This window comes from Oryctolagus cuniculus, chromosome 15 (genome assembly GCF_051225735.1).
Source record: "Oryctolagus cuniculus isolate XC-2025 breed Fujian yellow rabbit chromosome 15, ASM5122573v1, whole genome shotgun sequence".
NCBI classification, from domain to species: Eukaryota; Metazoa; Chordata; class Mammalia; order Lagomorpha; family Leporidae; genus Oryctolagus; species Oryctolagus cuniculus.
The window spans coordinates 8,749,722-8,766,842 of record NC_142881.1 but is presented as its reverse complement, the minus strand read 5'-3'; the positions used below and the strand labels follow the sequence as shown (position 1 = coordinate 8,766,842).

The window sequence follows — 17,121 nt, the reverse complement described above, 5'->3', positions numbered from 1 at the left end:
GTTGAGAAACATGGATCCATGGCAGCCTGCTGCAGCCAGGGCTAGTCAGCTCTTCCTGGCGCACACACACACACACTCCCCACCCCCACCCCGGGCTCTTCCCCTCCTTCCCACTCAGATTTAATTTTGCTGTCTTGAATTGTGAGCTTAAGACCTTTTTGACATTAGGTAGGGTATATATTTTCTTTTTCTTTCTTTCTTTTTTTTTTTTTAGGTAGGATATATTTTCTACAAAGCAATCTCAAGAATGTCTCCTGGCATTTGCATCTCAAAAGTACAGATTAATTTGGTAAAGAAAGAATCCTTTTGAGGGTCTTAGTTTTCTTGGCTGTGGTGTTTGTTACTGATTTCTTTTTCATATGTGGCAAGGGCTCTCATCACTCAGTTTCATCACAGTCCTGGAGCATTCGGGACTGGTGGCTTCCCTCCCTCTCTTTCCCCCTCCTCTCCCTCCCTCCCCCCTCCCTTCCTCTCTCCCTCCTTTCATCCTTTATTCTCTTCCTCCCTTTCAAAATCAAACCCTGTATACTGAATTCTTTTATTTTTCTTTATTTTCATTTTATTTGTAAGGCGGAGAAGCAGAGATAGAGACAAATAGAGATCGTTTGTCTGCTTGCTCACTCCCCAGATGCATGCAACAGCCAGGGCTGGGCCAGGCTGAAGCCAGGGTCTCCTGTCTGGGTGGCAGGGACCCAAGGACTTGAGCCATCACCTGCTGCCTCCCAGGGTGCACTGGAAGTGGAGTAGGCAGGACTGAGCCCAGGCTCTCCAGTGCTTTAACCCAAGCAACTTCCGTGGTGGTGGACAGAAGGCTGTGGCTGGCCGTGGAGCAGACCCCTCTCCCCCACCCCAGGAGCTGGGCCATGGTGGAGAAACAGAGAGCCGTGAGGTCACGGCAAAGACTTACATGCGTGATAAGAGTGACAGGGTCAAAGCGGGAGGCACAACTGGGACTTTCTTTGTGAGGACAGAGGACACCTTTGGAGCTTTCAGAGCAAGGCTGAGTGACAGGAAAGCTGCCTCCCAAAGCCCAGGACGAGGGGCCGGCTCAGCTTAGATGGAGGAAGCCCAACAGCATCAGGGGCTCTCCCTGTCCACTGCTCTGCTGTGCGGGTCGCAGGCACCTGTGCACCTGTGGCTTCTGTACTCGGCCACACAGCGTCCCAGTTCTGATTCTAGGCGCGGTGAGGTGCTGGAACATTCAGGAAGTGCTGGTACAGTGTGGCAGGACGAGGACTGGGCTCCTAGGGCTCTGAGGGGAGGGCCGAGGTGGGAGTGGTCAGAGCCGGAACCTGTCCACAGGCGGGCCTCATCCACGGGGCTTTGCCCTGCCTCCCCCGATTCCCACCGGGGTGCAGCGTGTGCTGGTGAAGACCCAGGGCCGGAAGGAACAGGCGCGCCCCAGGCCGGGCTCCATCTGTATTTACATTCTCAGCGTTCTCCACATGGGCTGGTCGGGGATGGCCTGACCCACTTTCCTTTAGTGGTGTGCTTCTGCTCGTTAGCGTTGCTGGGGCCTTTGGTGATATTTGGAGAGTCTTGCTGCCATGGCAACAGGACTTCGCTGAGCCAGAGGTGGAGCTGCTGCAGTTTGTTTTTCTTTCTGTTTAAAAACTTTTTATTAGAGAAAGAAAGGGAGAGACAGAGAGAGAAAGATCTTCCATCTACTGGTTTACTTCTCACATGACTGCAATAGCCTGCACTGGGCCAGGCTGAAGCCAAGAGCCAGGAACTCCATCCTGGTCTCCAATATGGGTCACAGGGTCTTGTGTCCGTGGGCCATCTTCTGCTGCTTTCCCGGGAGCAGTAGCAGGGAGTCGGATCCAAGTGTAGCAGCCGGCACTCAAACCAGCACTTGATATGGGATGCTGGCATCGCAAGCAATGGCTTAACCCACTGCACCACACTGCCAGCCCCTCAGGTTTGTTTTCCTTTGGGTATCAGTGGTACTCACTGTTTTTTTTTCTGTGGATCAGTTTACCTCTGGGTTACAAGGATTTGTCAAGTTTGCAGATCTTTCTGATATGAAGTAAATCATCCAATTCTCCATTTATAGGCCAGGCCTTTAGCAGGTGCATTAATATATGTTGAATTGCTAATTATTTAGAAATAGTGGGTGCAAGGTGTGTTGTAGCAGATCAAGCTGCTGCCTGCAATGCCAGCATCCCATATGGGCACCTGTTCAAGTCCTGGCCGGTTCACTTATGATCCAGCTCCTTGCTAACCCACTTGGGAAAGCAGTGGAAGATGGCCCACGTCCTTGGGCCCCTGCACCCATGTGGGAGACCCAGACGAAGCTCCTGGCTCCTGAGTTTGGCCTGGCCCAGCCCTGGGTGTCACAGTCATTTGGGGAGTGAACCAGCTCGCTTGCTCGCACGCTCACTCGCTTGCTCTCTCGCTCTCTCTCTCCTTCTGTCTTTGTAACTCTGTCTTTCAAATCAATAAATATTAAAAAAAGAGAGATGATGGGTGGCTTCCTGGACTTAGCATGTTTTTAGAGTGTCTTGGAGGCGTCTGTGAGGGCTGAGCCTGCCTTCCAGACCCTAGAACATGTGCAGTGTGGTCCAAAGGCCTGCGGAAGGGCTGTCTGAGTTCAGGGTCTCATTAGGGCCGTGCTTAGTGGTGGCGGACATCACCAGTTTGATCCAGAGGGGACATCTCTGCTTTGCAGGCTTCTGTCCCTCACACAGTGGCCAGGAAGCTGTGGGCTCGGCATGGGCGATGGTGAAGAAGGGAGAAGTCAGACTTGTGAATGCCACCCCTCCCAGAAGGTTGGTGGCAAGCGGAACACAAGTCACTGTCCCAGTGCCTTTCCTGGGTAATTGGTGTTGCTGGGCTCTGTACCCTCAACTTGCAGTGAAGAATAAACGAGGGACTGAGTGACTGGCGTGCCAACTGCTTGCACGTTACTTAGCTGCCCTCTGGTATCCACAGAGAACTGGTCCCAGGCCTCCCCACAGATACCGACGTCCCAGGTTGCTCAGGTGCCATGTTTGCACGCAGCACACCCTCCTGTGCACTTGACATCGTCTCTCCATTACCCATGGTGCCTAGCACGGCGTACATAGTTGTTATTCCTTACTGTTTACAGAATCAGAGCAAGAAAAAAAGTCTGGATGTGTTCAGTGCCCCGTGCAGTTTATTTTGTGAGCATTTTTGATCTGCTGTCAGTTGAATCTGTTGGTACAGAACCCATGGATACCAAAGCCCACCTGTGCATTTAGGTGGGATCTGTGCTTTCTTTTTTCCTTCTGTTTTTGTGGGGTAATTTTTTTTTGGGGGGGTGTTAAAGATTTAATTATTTATCTGAAAGTCAGTGGCAGCACAGGGCTGTGGCATGGTAGATTAAGGTTCTGTGTGCAGTGCCGGTTTCCCATGTGGGCGCCAATTTGTATCCCGGCTGCTCCACTTCTGATCCAGCTCCCTGCTAATGGACTCGGAGAGCAGCTGAAAATGGCCCAAATGCTTGGGCCCCTGTGCCCACATGGGCCCACTCCTGGCTTTGGCCTGGCCCAGCCTTGGTCATTGCAGTCATTTGGGGAGTGAACCAGTAGATGGAAGATCTCTCTCTCTCTCTCTCTGTTTCTCCCTCTTTCACTGAACTCTGACTTTCAAATAAATAAATCTATAAAATAAAAAAGGAAGTCAGTTACAGAGAGAGGGAGAGACAGATCTTCTGTCCTCTGGTTCACTCCCCAGATGGCTGCAACAGCCAGTGCTGAGTCAGGCTGAAGCCAGGAGCCAGGAGGTTCATCAAGGCCTCCCAAGTGAGTGGCAGGGGCTCAAACACATGGGCCATCTTCTGCTGCCTTTTCCAGTCCTGAGCAGGGAGCTGGATCAGAGGTGGGATTACTGGACGATGAACGCAATCTTGGTTCTTATCTCCTATTGAAGAAGAATTTCTGCATGGACAGGGACAGTGGATAAAGCAAGATTTATTTAAATGAGAAGCCTCTTGCTGCAGCAGTCAGGAGTGGGGGGCTCCAAGGGAGGAATTCCCCCCGTGCTTTCTTAGCGTACCAATGTGTGACTTAACCTCTGTGGGACGATTTGGAAGTGAGGAAGGAGAGAGGAAGTGGAGGAGGCAAAACAGGCTGGCCTGGGCCATGTGCTAATAGCAGTCCCGGAGGCTGATGGCAACCCAGGTGAGGCTGATGGCAACCCAGGGTGGCTGTGCATCTGTTGCGGTTTCCCTGGTTTGCCTTTTAGGAGTTCCTCTGCCGTTCCCTCGTCGGTACTGTTCTTGGTACTGTGGATGCATCCTGCGCTCCTGTCTCAGTCGGGGCTGCTGGGCAGGATGCCGTGAGCGGACGGCATAGGCCCGGAAGCTGCAGGTCTGAGACCAGGGTGCCAGTGTGCTTGGGTCCTGGTGATAGCCCCATTGCAGGTGGTGCTTTCTTCAGTAGCCTCACAGGGCAGAGAGAGAGGAGAATGAGAGATCTCGTGTCTCTTTCTTTATAAGGGCGTTAACCCCATGACAAAGGGACCCTCATTGCTTAACCCTTGAGCCCTCCCAGGGGCCCCTCCTCCCATGGGGATCAGCAGGTGAACTGGGGGGTGGAGGTGTGCTTGTCGGGAATCAGAGTACACGCATTTCAAGGCCGCCAGCGCTTTCCTCTGTGGCAGTCTGCTTGGGGGAACATGTTTCTTATACAGAGGATGCTGGTCCAGACTTGCACGGTTGGTATTTGACTTAACTTCCCCAGGGCCCTCGCGAAGCAGGTGCTTTTTCTGTTTTGTCAGCCGAGGAAATGGAGGAGGAGTGTGGTGGAGATGTTGCTCGGGGCCACAGCTGATGGAGAAGTCAGGATTGGAACTCCCGTCTCATTTCAAAGCCCTGTTGTCATTGCAGCAAGGGCAAGGTCACTGTGGCTGGTTCTGTCACAGAGAAAAACCAAAACCGAAGTTGGCAGATGGGTTCTAACTGTGGTTCCTCCGTGTTCCCCACGTACTTTCCTGGTGCCAGGCTTGCCTGAAGGCCATTCCCTACATGCCCAAGGAAAGGGTCACGTTTCTTAAACTCTGTGGTCCAAGTCACTGTTGTGCGATTTTGGCTGCATGTAGTGGGATTGTTTGGATTCCTCCCCACCATTCTCAACCTGGACCAGAGTCTAAGAAGTCTGTTTTCTGACGAAGACACACAGCCCAGGGCCCCGGGGTGTGGTACAGCAGGTCAAGCTACCACTAGTGACATCAGCATCCCACGTGGGAGCCGGTTTTCCACCCACGTGGGAGACCCAGAGGGAGTTACAGAATCTTGGCTTTGGTTGTGGCCATTTGGGGGCTGAACCAGTAGATGGAAGATTCTCTCTCTCTCTCTTTCACTCTGTCTCTCCCTCTCTCTGTTAACTCTGCCTTTCAAATAAATCTTTGAACACACAAACCCGCATCTCCCAGGATGGACAGGTTGCAGCATCCTTGCCACTAAATGGCACCCAGCACAGACAGTGAGTGACAGCCTCCCCAGGAGGTGCTTTCCAGAGCGGGCTCCATCACGCCACCCTCCCCCTGGCAGTTACCCTGCCTGTGAGACTGACATAGTCATTAGCTATTTTCATATAAGTGGAAAAGTGAACCTTGTCACTGGTTCCTAGAAACTTCATGGTGTCGCTCCTGGGAAACGATTCTGATGACCTGCCGCTTTGTTTGACACTGATACTAAAATACAAGCAGGGCAAAGTCAGCCCACCAGCACCTCCTGGAACTTCCCCGATGTCCTGAGGGGCAGTCCCCAAAGTGCCCATCCCAGCATCCTTGGCCACAGTTTTAGAAAACACTCAATGTGTTTGCAGGAAATCTTTAAATACTGTGAGTGGTTTTACTTTGAACTTAATTTTTGGGGGGGCCACAGTTTAGATACATTGTAGGCTTTTTGCGCAATGGGTGATGAAATGCTGGAAAAATGTAGACGTCTTCAGCTTACACAGAAGTGGATCGGTTTGAATTCTACTCTAGGCCTGGCATTGAGAGCTCAGAAGAGGGACAGTCTGTTTTCCAGGGCTCTGACACCCCCTGCGCAAATGGAGCCTTTCTCTCCATGCCTTCAGCAAGCAGGGTTTGGAGCCAGCCAGGAGCCAGGACTGCTGATGGGAGTGGGGATGGGGGTCCCAGTGGTGGGGTGTCACCGGCACTGCTGCAGGGCCAGCCCATGTGTAGCGTGCCCCCTTGCTCCTGTATGCTCTTGTTCCTGCTTGAGGGGCCTGGGCCTCTGTTCAGGGTGCGCCTTGTGCTTGCTTGTCTTTGTGGAGAGCTCATCTGGTGGCCAAAGGCGGCATTGCAGACTGCCCTGGCCCCGACAGAGCCTGGGAGGGAAGATGGGGGGCGGTCAGGTCAGGGGGCCCCAGGGCCTTGGCCTGAAGGAGGCAGAGTGGCCGTGGGAGAGGGCGCTGGTCTCAATCGGCAGCCTGGGTACCTGATCCTCCAGGCATCCCCCTGGTCCAAGGCGGGAGAAACCATTTCCTTGCCCCTGGCAGGGGGCAGAGCCAGCGCGGAGACCCCCACTCTCTCCCAAGGGTCAGCCCGCCCGATCGCAACTCCCTGCCCCTCCCTGCCAGGGTCCCTCTTCCCAGCCACGGCGAATTTGCATTTCAAAGCCACACAATGCGGGCGGTCCCGGTGAGGCTGCAGGGACTGGAGCTTGGGGTGCGCGCAGAGGGAGGGTCTACGCCGACCCCTCCACCCCCCGCCCTGTTTCCGGAGCTTTGTGGAGGTGCGGGCGTCGGGGCTGCTCTGTGCTGATGACGTCATCGTGTCACACGCAGGAGCTGGGCTGCCGGGGGCTTCGAGGGAGCAGATCCGCTCGCCCCGGCGCTTGGGCTCTCACTCGCGCGCGCCCCGGCTCCGCTCGTGCTCTCGGAGGCGCGCACCCTCCCGCGGCGCTCGCCCCCCGGGCCCGGCTCGGGCCGCCCGCCGCCCGCCGCAGCTCCCAGCGCTGCCGCCGCCACGGATGCCCGCGGCCGCTCCCCTCTGCAGTGCAGCAGCCCCGGCCACCGGCCGGCCCGCCGTGGGCTCCCGGCTGGAGGAATCGCGCCACGACGCTGGCCCCGCTCGCGGCTAGCCAGCACGCCAGGGCGCAGCCAGGATGGGAGGGTCGCAGTCCCTGCAGCCAGCCCCAGCCAGCGACCTGAGCCTGGAGGTTTCCGAGGCAATGTAAGTGCTCCGCCCGGACCCCTCCCCCCACCCCGGAGGAGGCGAGGCAGCCCCGGCTTTGTTAGTGTCGCCTCCACCGATGCCTGTGCAGCCTGGAGCCTGCGCGGGCCTGGGGACCTCGGTACCCTTGCGAGGTTTTCCTTGATGGCTGCGACTCCTGGCATTTCGTGTCTTGTCTGGGATGAGCATCTGGCACCCCCCGGGCCGCTGTTGGGAGTAGAAATGACCCCCGGAATTTGGTGTGGATTGTTTAGCAGTGGTGTGCATGGTTGGGGGCATCTCAGAGCCATCAGCTTCTTGCCTCTGCACCCCTGCCTGCCACGGTGGTATTTTCTGCAAGGGAGCAGCCGGCATGAGCTGGGGCCTCCTCCTAGGGAGAGCCTTAGAGTGTGGCAGCGCCGTGCCCACGGAGCCTGACCAGTGTGCAGGCAGCCACTTATGTGGCTGGGCAGATGGCCCAGAGCTCGTGGTGGGGGGGTGTCCAGGCCGGTTAGCCCAAGCATGGTCCATGTACTCACTCTCCAGTGCACACTGGAGGACAAGGCCGCTGGCTGTTATTAGTCAGGGCAGCGGAACCGTCCTGTCATTGGTGGAGGCGATAATGGACCGTGCGCACATCCCGGAACCCGATCTTTTCTCTAAGCCACAGAGCTGATGTGGCCAGAAGTGGCCTTTATCCCTGGCCAGTGTTGGTTAGCACTGCCGTGTCTGCTCGCGTTGGCTCCGTGACCTCTCAAGGCTGCTTGAGAGGGATGGGGCTCGCTGAGTAGGTCTGCCGGCTGGGACACGTTGCAGCCAGTCAGGCCACACCGAGGTCCGCTCCCCTTTCCCAAAGCAGAGGAGAGCGTTTCTGGGGCCTCGGGGATGGGGGTGGTAACCGGTGGGTTCTTAGCAGTGGCTGATGTGTAGTTTGAAATATAGCAGGGGTTGGTCTGTGTGTTGTAGGGGGTCTGGGGCCGCCTGGGGGCTCCCTCCGGGGGACCGGTGCCTGGTCTTAGGCCCTGGCCCCATGCGGTGATGTCATGCTGTCCTAAGCCTCACAGTTTCCAGCTTCTGCCCTGCAGCAGGGAATCATCGTTAGGAGCAGGTGTGCACCCCTCGTTTGTCTTCGTTCCCACAGCTGGAAAAAGCATCGTCGTACAGTGGGGGCCCTCACGATGGAGGGTTTTGTTTTTTTATTTTCTTATGTCACAAACCATACAGAGTAGGCCTGCCATGCTTCTGGTGCGTGTGTAGTAGTGTTCAGTGCATAGAACTGCGGCCGCCATGCAGGACTCGCGCCTCAGCAGGAGAAAGCAATGGTAGCCCGTGGTTTGAAAGTCTGTAGAGTGGACATCAGGTACTTAGTGTAGGCCTGAGCTCTGCAGCTCATACGGCTCAGACCTTTGTCCGTTTGGGAAGACAAGCTCCTCGGCCATTGGAAAGTGGCCTCGCCAGTCCGGAACAGCCTGTCCTCTTGCCCAGCTGAGTTAACAACCGCAGTGACTGCCCTGGGGAGTGTCTGTTAGAGACACTCTGTTAATAACATGTTGCCTTTTTGGATACAGTCTCCCTGAGGGGGTTCGAGCTGTGGGGACGGTGGTGTTCAGCTGTAACTTCAGGCTCAATGGACACATGGTGACTGAAGCTGCTTATCAAATGTTTTCACGGTTGAGTTGGCCCATAGGCACCGCGCAAGCTTCTCATCCCAGAGCTGCGCTCCTGGAATGTCTTAGATAGCATCTGTAGAGTGGCTCTTCGTTCCCCGCAGAAGATCCACCTAACATTTGGGTTCTGAAGGAAAGGGAGGGAGATGTGTGTGCCGTGCTGCACCTGCAGCTCTCCCCTGAGATCTAACCGGGGCTGGTTTTCCACTACATGTGTGCTTTCTTCCAGGCTAGACAGAGGCTAGGAAAACGTGTTCAGAGAGTGTGGCTTGCTGCCTAGGTGCAAGTCCTTCGACAGCGTGTGTTTCCTTGCGTCTGAGTGATAGGGGACACAGCGGAGGGGCCCCTGGCAGGAATGTGCGTCTGCTTTGGGGATGCAGGAACAGAGACAGCACCGGGCGCTCACCCGCTGAACCGGGCATCTGGAGTGAGTGGCCCTCGTCCTCCTGTGTTTCTTGTGAAAGGTTGGCTTAGGAAGGACCAGTGCCTAAGAGTGAAACTGAAACAGAGGATCTGAGTTTTTCGATTTCAGTGTTTCTTCCTCCAGATCTCGGGCCTGGGGTGCCTTCATTCTGTACAGGAGAGAGGTGGGGTGTCGAGGGAGAAAGACCAGAGCAGCAGGAAGACACCTGGGAGCGGGGCGGTGTGCCCAGTGCCTTGCTTCTCCCACAGGAACTTGTTGGAGCCCCAAACCCTAGCGCCACAGCCTCAGCTGCCCACAGGGACTTGTTAGATATGCAGGCTCTCAGGCCCCGCCAGGGCTGCCACGCCTCTGCATTATAACCATGGTTTATAGAGGTGTGCGTGACCCTATCAGCACATCAGAGTTTGAGAAGCTCCAAGCCAGTGCGTCCCCTTGCCATCTGGGCCCTTGGAAAATCCAGGAGCCGGCACTGTGGTGTGGCAGGTGAGGCCACTGCCTATGACGCTGGCTTCCCGCACAGGCACCGTGCGGTTCCTGCCCTGGCTGTTCCACTTTTCCATCCAGCTTCCTACTAATGGCCTGGGAAAGCAGCAGGTGATGGCCCAGGTACCTGGGTACCTGCCAGCCACATGGGAGCACGTGGGAGACCCAAAAGAAGCTCCTGGCTCCTGGCTTCAGCCTGGCCCAGTGTTAGCTGTTGCGGCCATTTGGGGAGTGAACCAGCAAATGGAAGATCTCCCTCCCTCCTTCCCTCTCCCTCTCTCTCTCCCTCTCTCTCTCTCTCTCTCTCTTTTTCCCCCCTCTCCCTCTCCCTGCAACTCTTTCAAAATAAATCAATAAATATAAACAAAATGAAAAAGAAAAACCTCAGGCTACTTCTAGCCCTGCCTTCCCTGACTGGGAGGGAAGCCCTGATGGCCACAGTAGCCATTTCCAGCTAGAAATGAGTACCAAGGAGAAGGATTCTGCCCAGGAAGCCCGTCTTTCTCAGAGGGCAAGGGCGGGAGGTGGAGGAAGGGCCGGGCAGTGTTCAGGGAAGCGTGACCTGTCCGTTAGCACTGCCGTTCATCCCTTCCTCCCCTGGTGCACCTGCTTCTGCTGAGTGAAGTAGCTTCAGGTTCTGTGTGTGTCATTGGGGATCCCATTCCAGGAGCCCCGCCCCCCAACCAGCTCTCTCTGTTTCTCCCACCCCAGCCACCGAGAGCCAGCCATGCTGAGAACGGAAGCAGCGGTTCTGTTGGCAGAACCCTCTCAGGCCAACGTGTACGTGCCTCAGCTCCAAAACTCAAACCACAAACGTGGAAACAAATCAGAATGTAGGACACGAGGATCAGACTCGAGGGGCCGCGGTGGACGGGAGGGAGGAGATGAGAGGTGAAGCTGCATCAGGCTGTGGCGGTTGCCCAGGGCCCCAGCCAGAGTGGAGCGCTTACCCTCGGGACTCAGGAAGACGGGGCACTGGCCACGACAGGAAAACTGCCCTGGGAGCGGCTCTGGCGGAAATTGATGAGATTGGACTGGACCGTGAGAAGCAGGTGGCATCAGAGGTAGCCAGGACAAGACAGAGACCTCGGGCAGTGCCTCACGAACCCGGAAGGCCTGACGCTCTCCAGCCATCTGTGGTCGCAGGCCAGAGAACCATTGCTTGTGTGGTTGCCGGCCCTGTCCTTGCTGCAGTCTGGGAGCTGTTGCAAGGGTCTGATGACTTGGGTCTTGCCCAGCTGGAGGGTGTCTCAGAGGTGAGATGCCACATCCACAAAGACTCCAAGGAGGTGGTGGCGCCGGCAATGGATGCCTGCAAAAGTGGAGGTGCTATGCTCTGCCCTTGACTACCCACCTCCCACCTGGGGCGCCCAGCAGGGACCTTTCTTTGGCCCTCTTTGGGTCCTTCTTAAGCCCAGGTTTTTGTTGTTTTGTTTGCTTTGTTTTTGGGGCTCCCCTTGGCTAAGGCACTTAGCTTAAAGGAGCGCATTCCTGGAAGCAGATCGTGCTTTGGATGTTATTGTTGGACATGAGTCTTCCCCCATGCTGACCCGTACCCCACGGCAGAGCTATGTGAAGAATGGGGAGGGAGCATGAGCTCGCTAAGGCTCCCAACCAAGTGCACTGTCGCCTGTCTTCACCATTCCTAGATGTCTCCAGCTCTGTCCCAAGATGTCTCCAGCTCTGTCCCAAGCCCATGGTCCATTCCACAGTGTTTCTGGCTTTTTGCTACTTGTCCCATCTCTGTGGGACTTAACCTGTAGACTTTCTGACAGGTGAACTGAAGTTAGGTACATTCTGAGGCCCTGCAGGTGGCTGCCGGCCATTCAAGGCTACGCCAGCACTCTGGGACCCGGTAGTCCCTGCTGAGGGACGAGCAGTTAGGACTCGAATATTGATCAAGTGTGATTCAGTGGGCGGGGTAACATCACAGTGGGGGATTCTGGGTCAGCCTCCCCATTGACAATCCCATCGCTGTCCCTGTGTTTCCACTGTCTGCCGCCTGTCTCTATGGCTAGATTTTTGGTTGCCTAGGAAACACTTTAACCTGAAGTATGATTGGCTGCTGTTGCCAGATGGATTACTGATGCTAGAGCAGGACTGAGGGGCGGGCAGAGGAGGCCGCACCGTTCCGTCCTTTCCCCATAAGATGAGCGGCGAGGGGCTAGGCTTTTGCACTCAGCTGCTCTTGGACCCACACTCTTGAGTCAGGTCTGATGGGGTCTGGGGAGGCTGGTGGGCCACAGAGAACACACAGCCCTCCTGCTTTGAAAGCAGTAGCTCAGGTGCCATGGGTGCTGGATATATTTACAAGTCGACTTTAGCAGCTGTTTTTGGGAGCAGGTATGTGCCGTTTGCCGTTGCCAAACACAGGAGCAGCGGTGCAGGCTGCAGCGTGAACGCTGAGAGTGAGCTCTTCCGCTCCGGCCCAGCAGCCTCAGGTGCAGCAGACTTGCGTGCACGGGGTTTTCCGTGGTAGAAATATTCCCATTCATCCTGGGAGGCAGGCGAGCTTCCTGGCTAAGGGAACTCAAGTCCTCTGCCTGGCTCAGCACATTCTTTGTGGAAAGAGGCATGGGATGGGGTGAATGGCTTGGGCCCTGTGGGCGCTCAGCCTTTGTTGTGATAACTCAGCTCTGCTGTTGCTTGCAGCCGGCAAGTCTGCTTTCCAGGAAAACTTCATTTGCAGCGACAGACGTGGGTCCCAGTTCGCTGATCTCCCGGCACACAGATGGTTGGGGCGGGGCTCAGACCCTTGTCCCTCCCCTCACGACCTTGTGGCTGTCTGTCAAGGCAGGAACCCTCAGGCCTTCTGCCTGGGCAGCCTTCTTTATTTCTTGCTCTCTCTCCCTGCATGGTGTCGCATCCATGCTCTTAGGTTTAAATAATAGTGCATGCGGTAGTGCCTCAGTTTACATCCTTGCCTCTCATCTGAGCACCGTGCTTGCCCAGTGGGTGACTTCCTGTCCCTTCCTGGGTGGCTCAGGTGTCGCCTGGCCAAGGCATAGCTCTGATGACCTTCTTCCTCCCCTGCAGCCTAACCCAGGCCCTGCCTTTCTTCCCCATCTCAGCCTTTGGCGCTGGAGCCAGAAGCTGGAACATCAGTCTCGTCTCCTCCCTCTTCGTCACCTCCTTCCTCCAGAGAACTCAATCTATGATCTGCTTCCAAACCCTGGCAGGACCTACAGAGCCTCCCCGTGCCCAGGTTCTCCAGCAGCGCCTGCCACACATCAGCCCTTTGCACTTGCAGTGCCCTGTGCCTCAGGGCCTTTGCATCTGCCCTAAGATTCTCCAGAAAGCCACCTGCCCCATGCCAGCATGGCCAGCTCCCCAAGATTTGGTTCTCAGTAGGCTTTCCTGCCAGTATGTCTCTGTTCTGTCAAGTATAGCCTTCTCTGATGACGGAAAGGCCCCAAGATCTGCACTACCCAATAAGTAGCCAGAAGCCACACGTGGCTGTTGAGCACTTGAAAGGTGGCTTGTTGGCGGGCGCCGCAGCTCAATAGGCTAATCCACCACCTAGCGGCGCAGGCACACCGGGTTCTAGTTCTGGTCGGAGCGCTGGATTCTGTCCCGGTTGCCCCTCTTCCAGGCCAGCTCTCTGCTGTGGCCTGGAAAGGCAGTGGAGGATGGCCCAAGTGCTTGGGCCCTGCACCCCATGGGAGACCAGGAGAAGCACCCGGCTCCTGCCATCGGATCAGCACGGTGCGCCGGCCGCAGCGCGCCAGCCGTGGCGGCCACTGGAGGGTGAACCAACGGCAAAGGAAGACCTTTCTCTCTGTCTCTCTCTCTCTGTCTACTCTGCCTGTCAAAAAAAAAAAAAAAAAAAAAAAGTGGCTTGTACATTCCAGAAACTGAATTTAAGTTTTATTTAATTTATTTTTTCAAATAACATTTATTTATTTGAAAGACAGAGTGCCAGAGAGACACATCTTCCATCCACTGGCTCATGTCCAAAATGGCTGCAACAGCCAGGTCTGGGCCAGGTTGAAGGCAGGAGCCAGGATCTCCAAAGTCTTCCATATGGGTGGCAGGGGCCTGAGTACTGGGCCATCACCTGCTGCTTTCCCAGGCCCACTAGCAGGGCGCTGGATCAGAAGCAAAGCAGCCAAGAGTTGAACCAGCAGTCTGATGTGAGATGTTGGTGCTACAAGTGGTGCTTAACCAGCTCTGGTTAGTTTACATTTATGTAACCACACGTAAGCAAGTGTCTGCTGTACATCACAAGTCTATATCATTCTTTGAGTTCTCCATAATGCTCACTATAATTTGTAATTCTTTGATTAAAAAAAAAAAAAAACTGTTCTCAGCAGAATGTAGGCAATATGAGGGCATTTCTATTGTTTGTGCTCATATCCCCAGCATCTGGCCCAGTGCTGCACACACAGTAGGAACTCAATAAATGTTTTCGAATGAATGCGTGAACAAGTGAATGAATGTGGTACCAGCGGCTTCTGCTACTCTAACGAAGTGCCTGGGGCAGCCCAGCTTTATCAAGGAGAGAGGTCTGGGGCCTCCTCTATTGCCTGCCTTCCTGTGGGTGGTGTCCTGAGACAGCTTAGAGTGTCTCACGGTGAGCAGGGAGTGAGTGTGTCTGTGTCTTTAATGAAACCACTGGGGCTCTCGCTCCACAGCCTGAAGGCCCTGCCTCTAAATGGCATAATTCAATTAAGATTGCACCCTTGGCCGGAGCTGGCGCTGTGGCTCACTAGGCTAATCCTCTGCCTGCAGCGCCGGCATACCAGGTTCTAGTCTCAGTCGAGGCACCGGATTCTGTCCCGGTTGCCCCTCTTCCAGGCCAGATCTCTGCTGTGGCCAGGGAGTGCAGTGGAGGATGGCCCAAGTGCTTGGGCCCTGCACCCGCATGGGAGACCAGGAGAAGCACCTGGCTCCAGGCTTTGGATCAGCGCGGTGCGCCAGCTGCAGTGGCCATTGGAGGGTGAACCAACGGTAAAGGAAGACCTTTATCTCTGTCTCTCACTGTCTACTCTGCCTGTCAAAAAAAAAAAATTGCACTTTTTTTTTTTTAGATTTATTTATAAGTTTGAAAGAGTTACAGAGAGAGAGAAAGAGAGAGAGAGAAATCTTCCATCTGCCAGTTCACTCCACCAATGGCTACAAAGGCCAGGGCTGGGCCAGGCCAAGCCAGGAGTCAGGAGCTTCTTCTGGGTTTCCTGCGTGGGTGCCAGGGGCCCAAGCACTTGGGCCATCCTCTGCCGCCCTCCAGGCCATCAGCAGGGAGCTGGATCAGAAGAGGAACAGCCAGGACTTGAACCGGTGCCCATATGGGGGATGCCGGCTTCGCAGGCAGTGGCTTTGCCTACTGTATCATAACACCAGCCCCAGGTTAGACCCTGTTAGTACCCTAAGTCTTTGAGATCAAACTCCTGAGTTTGGAGGGACAAAATATTCCAACCATAGCAGATGTCTTTTTATTTTTTTAAAAGATTTATTTACTTTACTTGAAAGAATTACTTACACAGAGAGAGAAGGAGAGGCAGAGAGAGGTCTTCCATCCGCTGGTTTACTCCAATTGGCCACAACGGCCGGAGCTGAGCCTCTTCTGGGTCTCCTACTTGGGTGCAGGGGCCCAAGGACTTGGGCCATCTGCTTTCCCAGGCCATAGCAGAGAGCTGCTATGAAGTGGAGCAGCCAGGACCCGAACCGGCGTCCATATGGGATGCAGGCACTGCAGGCGGCAGCTTTTCCTGCTGCGCCACACTGCCGGCCCCAGCAGGTATCTTTTTAAAAATTAGTTAATTAATTTGAGGGGCAGAGAGAAGGACACAGACAGACGGAAAGAACTCTCATCTATTGGCTCATCCTCTACATGCCCACGGGCCAGGGCTGAGCAGGGCTGAAGCCAGGTTAGGGTTAGGGTTAGGGTTAGGGTTAGGGTTAGGGTTAGGGTTAGGGTTAGGGTTAGGGTTAGGGTTAGGGTTATTGCCTGCCTGCTGTGAACTCAGTCCAGGTCCCCCATGTGGGTGGCAGGAACCCAGCCGCCTGAGCCATCACTTGCTGCCTTCCAGGGTGCACATTGGCAGGAAGCTGGCATCAGGAGCGGGGCTGGGACTTGAGCCTGAGGACTCTGACATGGGCTGTGGACGTCCCAAGTAGTGTCTTAACCACTGTTCCAAATGCCCAGCCAGGAGCCGATGTCTTAGTAGCAGAAGGAGTTGTAGCCACATCTGCTCTGCCTGGAGCCATTGCAGGGCTCCTTAGTGGGCTGTGATGGGCTTGGCTGGACACCTTTGGGTGTTGAGGTTCTGTGGCCCTCCCACAAGGACCTGACCTGTTGCCACGAAGACTGCGAGTCCAGCACTGCCTGCCTGGCACCTTGGGGAGGCGTCACAGGAGCCTGCTGGTACCACTGCATAGAGAAAGTCAGCCTCTGCCTTCGAGTGCTTGCGCTGAGTACCCCGAGCAGGAATGCAGTGTGGGTTACAGCCGGGAGGAGGTCCTCCCTCCCTCACACACCACAGCTGTCTCCTGGGGCGACAGCCTCGCTGCTGTCTCCGTCTTCCCTGCTTTCTCCCAAACCTCTGTGCCTGGTCCCCCCGCCCCCTTCCACAGGCCATTCTGATCCATCCCTGCCTTCCTCTCCGCGCTTCCTCTAAGGAAGCTGCTGGCCGAGTAGACCAGGGGTCTGCTGCCAGCAGGGAGGGAGAGCTTGGCAGGGGCTGGGCTGGGCCTTGTGCTGCCTCCTCAGCCCCTACAAAGGAGGCCGCTCCTGGGATGGGAAGCTGGGCCTTTCGTCCCGCGTCTCTCCGTGGCTGGGCAGGAAATCCTGGCTGGGGCGGTGGACTTCCTGCAGGCTTGCTCCCTGCCAGCCCTCTGTTCAAGGCTTCTTCCCTCTGGGTTGGCTGCTTTCACCGTTACCCCTGCTGTCTCCTGAAATGGAATCGTGTGCAGCTCTTCCTGGGTGAAGTTGCAGCCTCTGACTCTGGGCACAGCAGTGGGATGGGGGCATCGCAGCAGGGGGCTGTCCCTCTGCCCAGGGCTTTCTCTGTCCTGCTGAGAGGACTGTGTGCTTGTGGGGCCCCGAGCTCAGGCCAGCTGCTGGGCCCTGGCTGCATCAGCATCCAAGCCTCTGAGCAGTGTGCTTGTGGGGTCCCAGAGTCTGAGGATTTCACAGCTGGAAACCACAGGGGGATTTTCCTTAAGGGAAAGTGGTTTAAATCCCACAGGCCCAGCCTTTGTGAACCATCCTGGAAGGCTTTCCTGCTAGTCATTATTCAGAGTGAGTCAGGTAGTCACTTGAATCTTTTTCCCAAGAACTTAGAATTTGTTGCAAAGACGTAACTTTAGAGGGACCGCATCACTTGGCAGTCTGCTCAGAGCATCCCCCGGGGCAAGGGCTTCATGACAAGTTCTCTCTCCCACGAGCAAATGTGCCAGGTTGACTGGGGAGTAAAAGTA

At 55.6% G+C, this 17,121-nt stretch overlaps 1 protein-coding gene across 40 annotated transcripts in view; it reads left to right on the top strand.

The window, feature by feature from the left end:
• TACC2 (transforming acidic coiled-coil containing protein 2) overlaps window positions 1–17,121 on the top strand; it is a 202,534-nt gene that overhangs the window by 123,655 nt on the left and 61,758 nt on the right. The window contains exon 1 of one of the 40 annotated variants that reach the window (XM_051824276.3): window positions 6,785–7,149. The exons of 36 other annotated variants lie outside the window; for them this stretch is intronic. In XM_051824276.3, the coding sequence (XP_051680236.3) occupies window positions 7,082–7,149 (68 nt within the window). In that variant the 5' untranslated portion in view covers window positions 6,785–7,081. Of the gene's footprint in view, window positions 1–6,784; window positions 7,150–17,121 lie in introns of those variants that run through there. 3 more of the 40 variants (XM_051824278.3, XM_051824279.3, XM_051824277.3) reach the window with 3 other exon arrangements.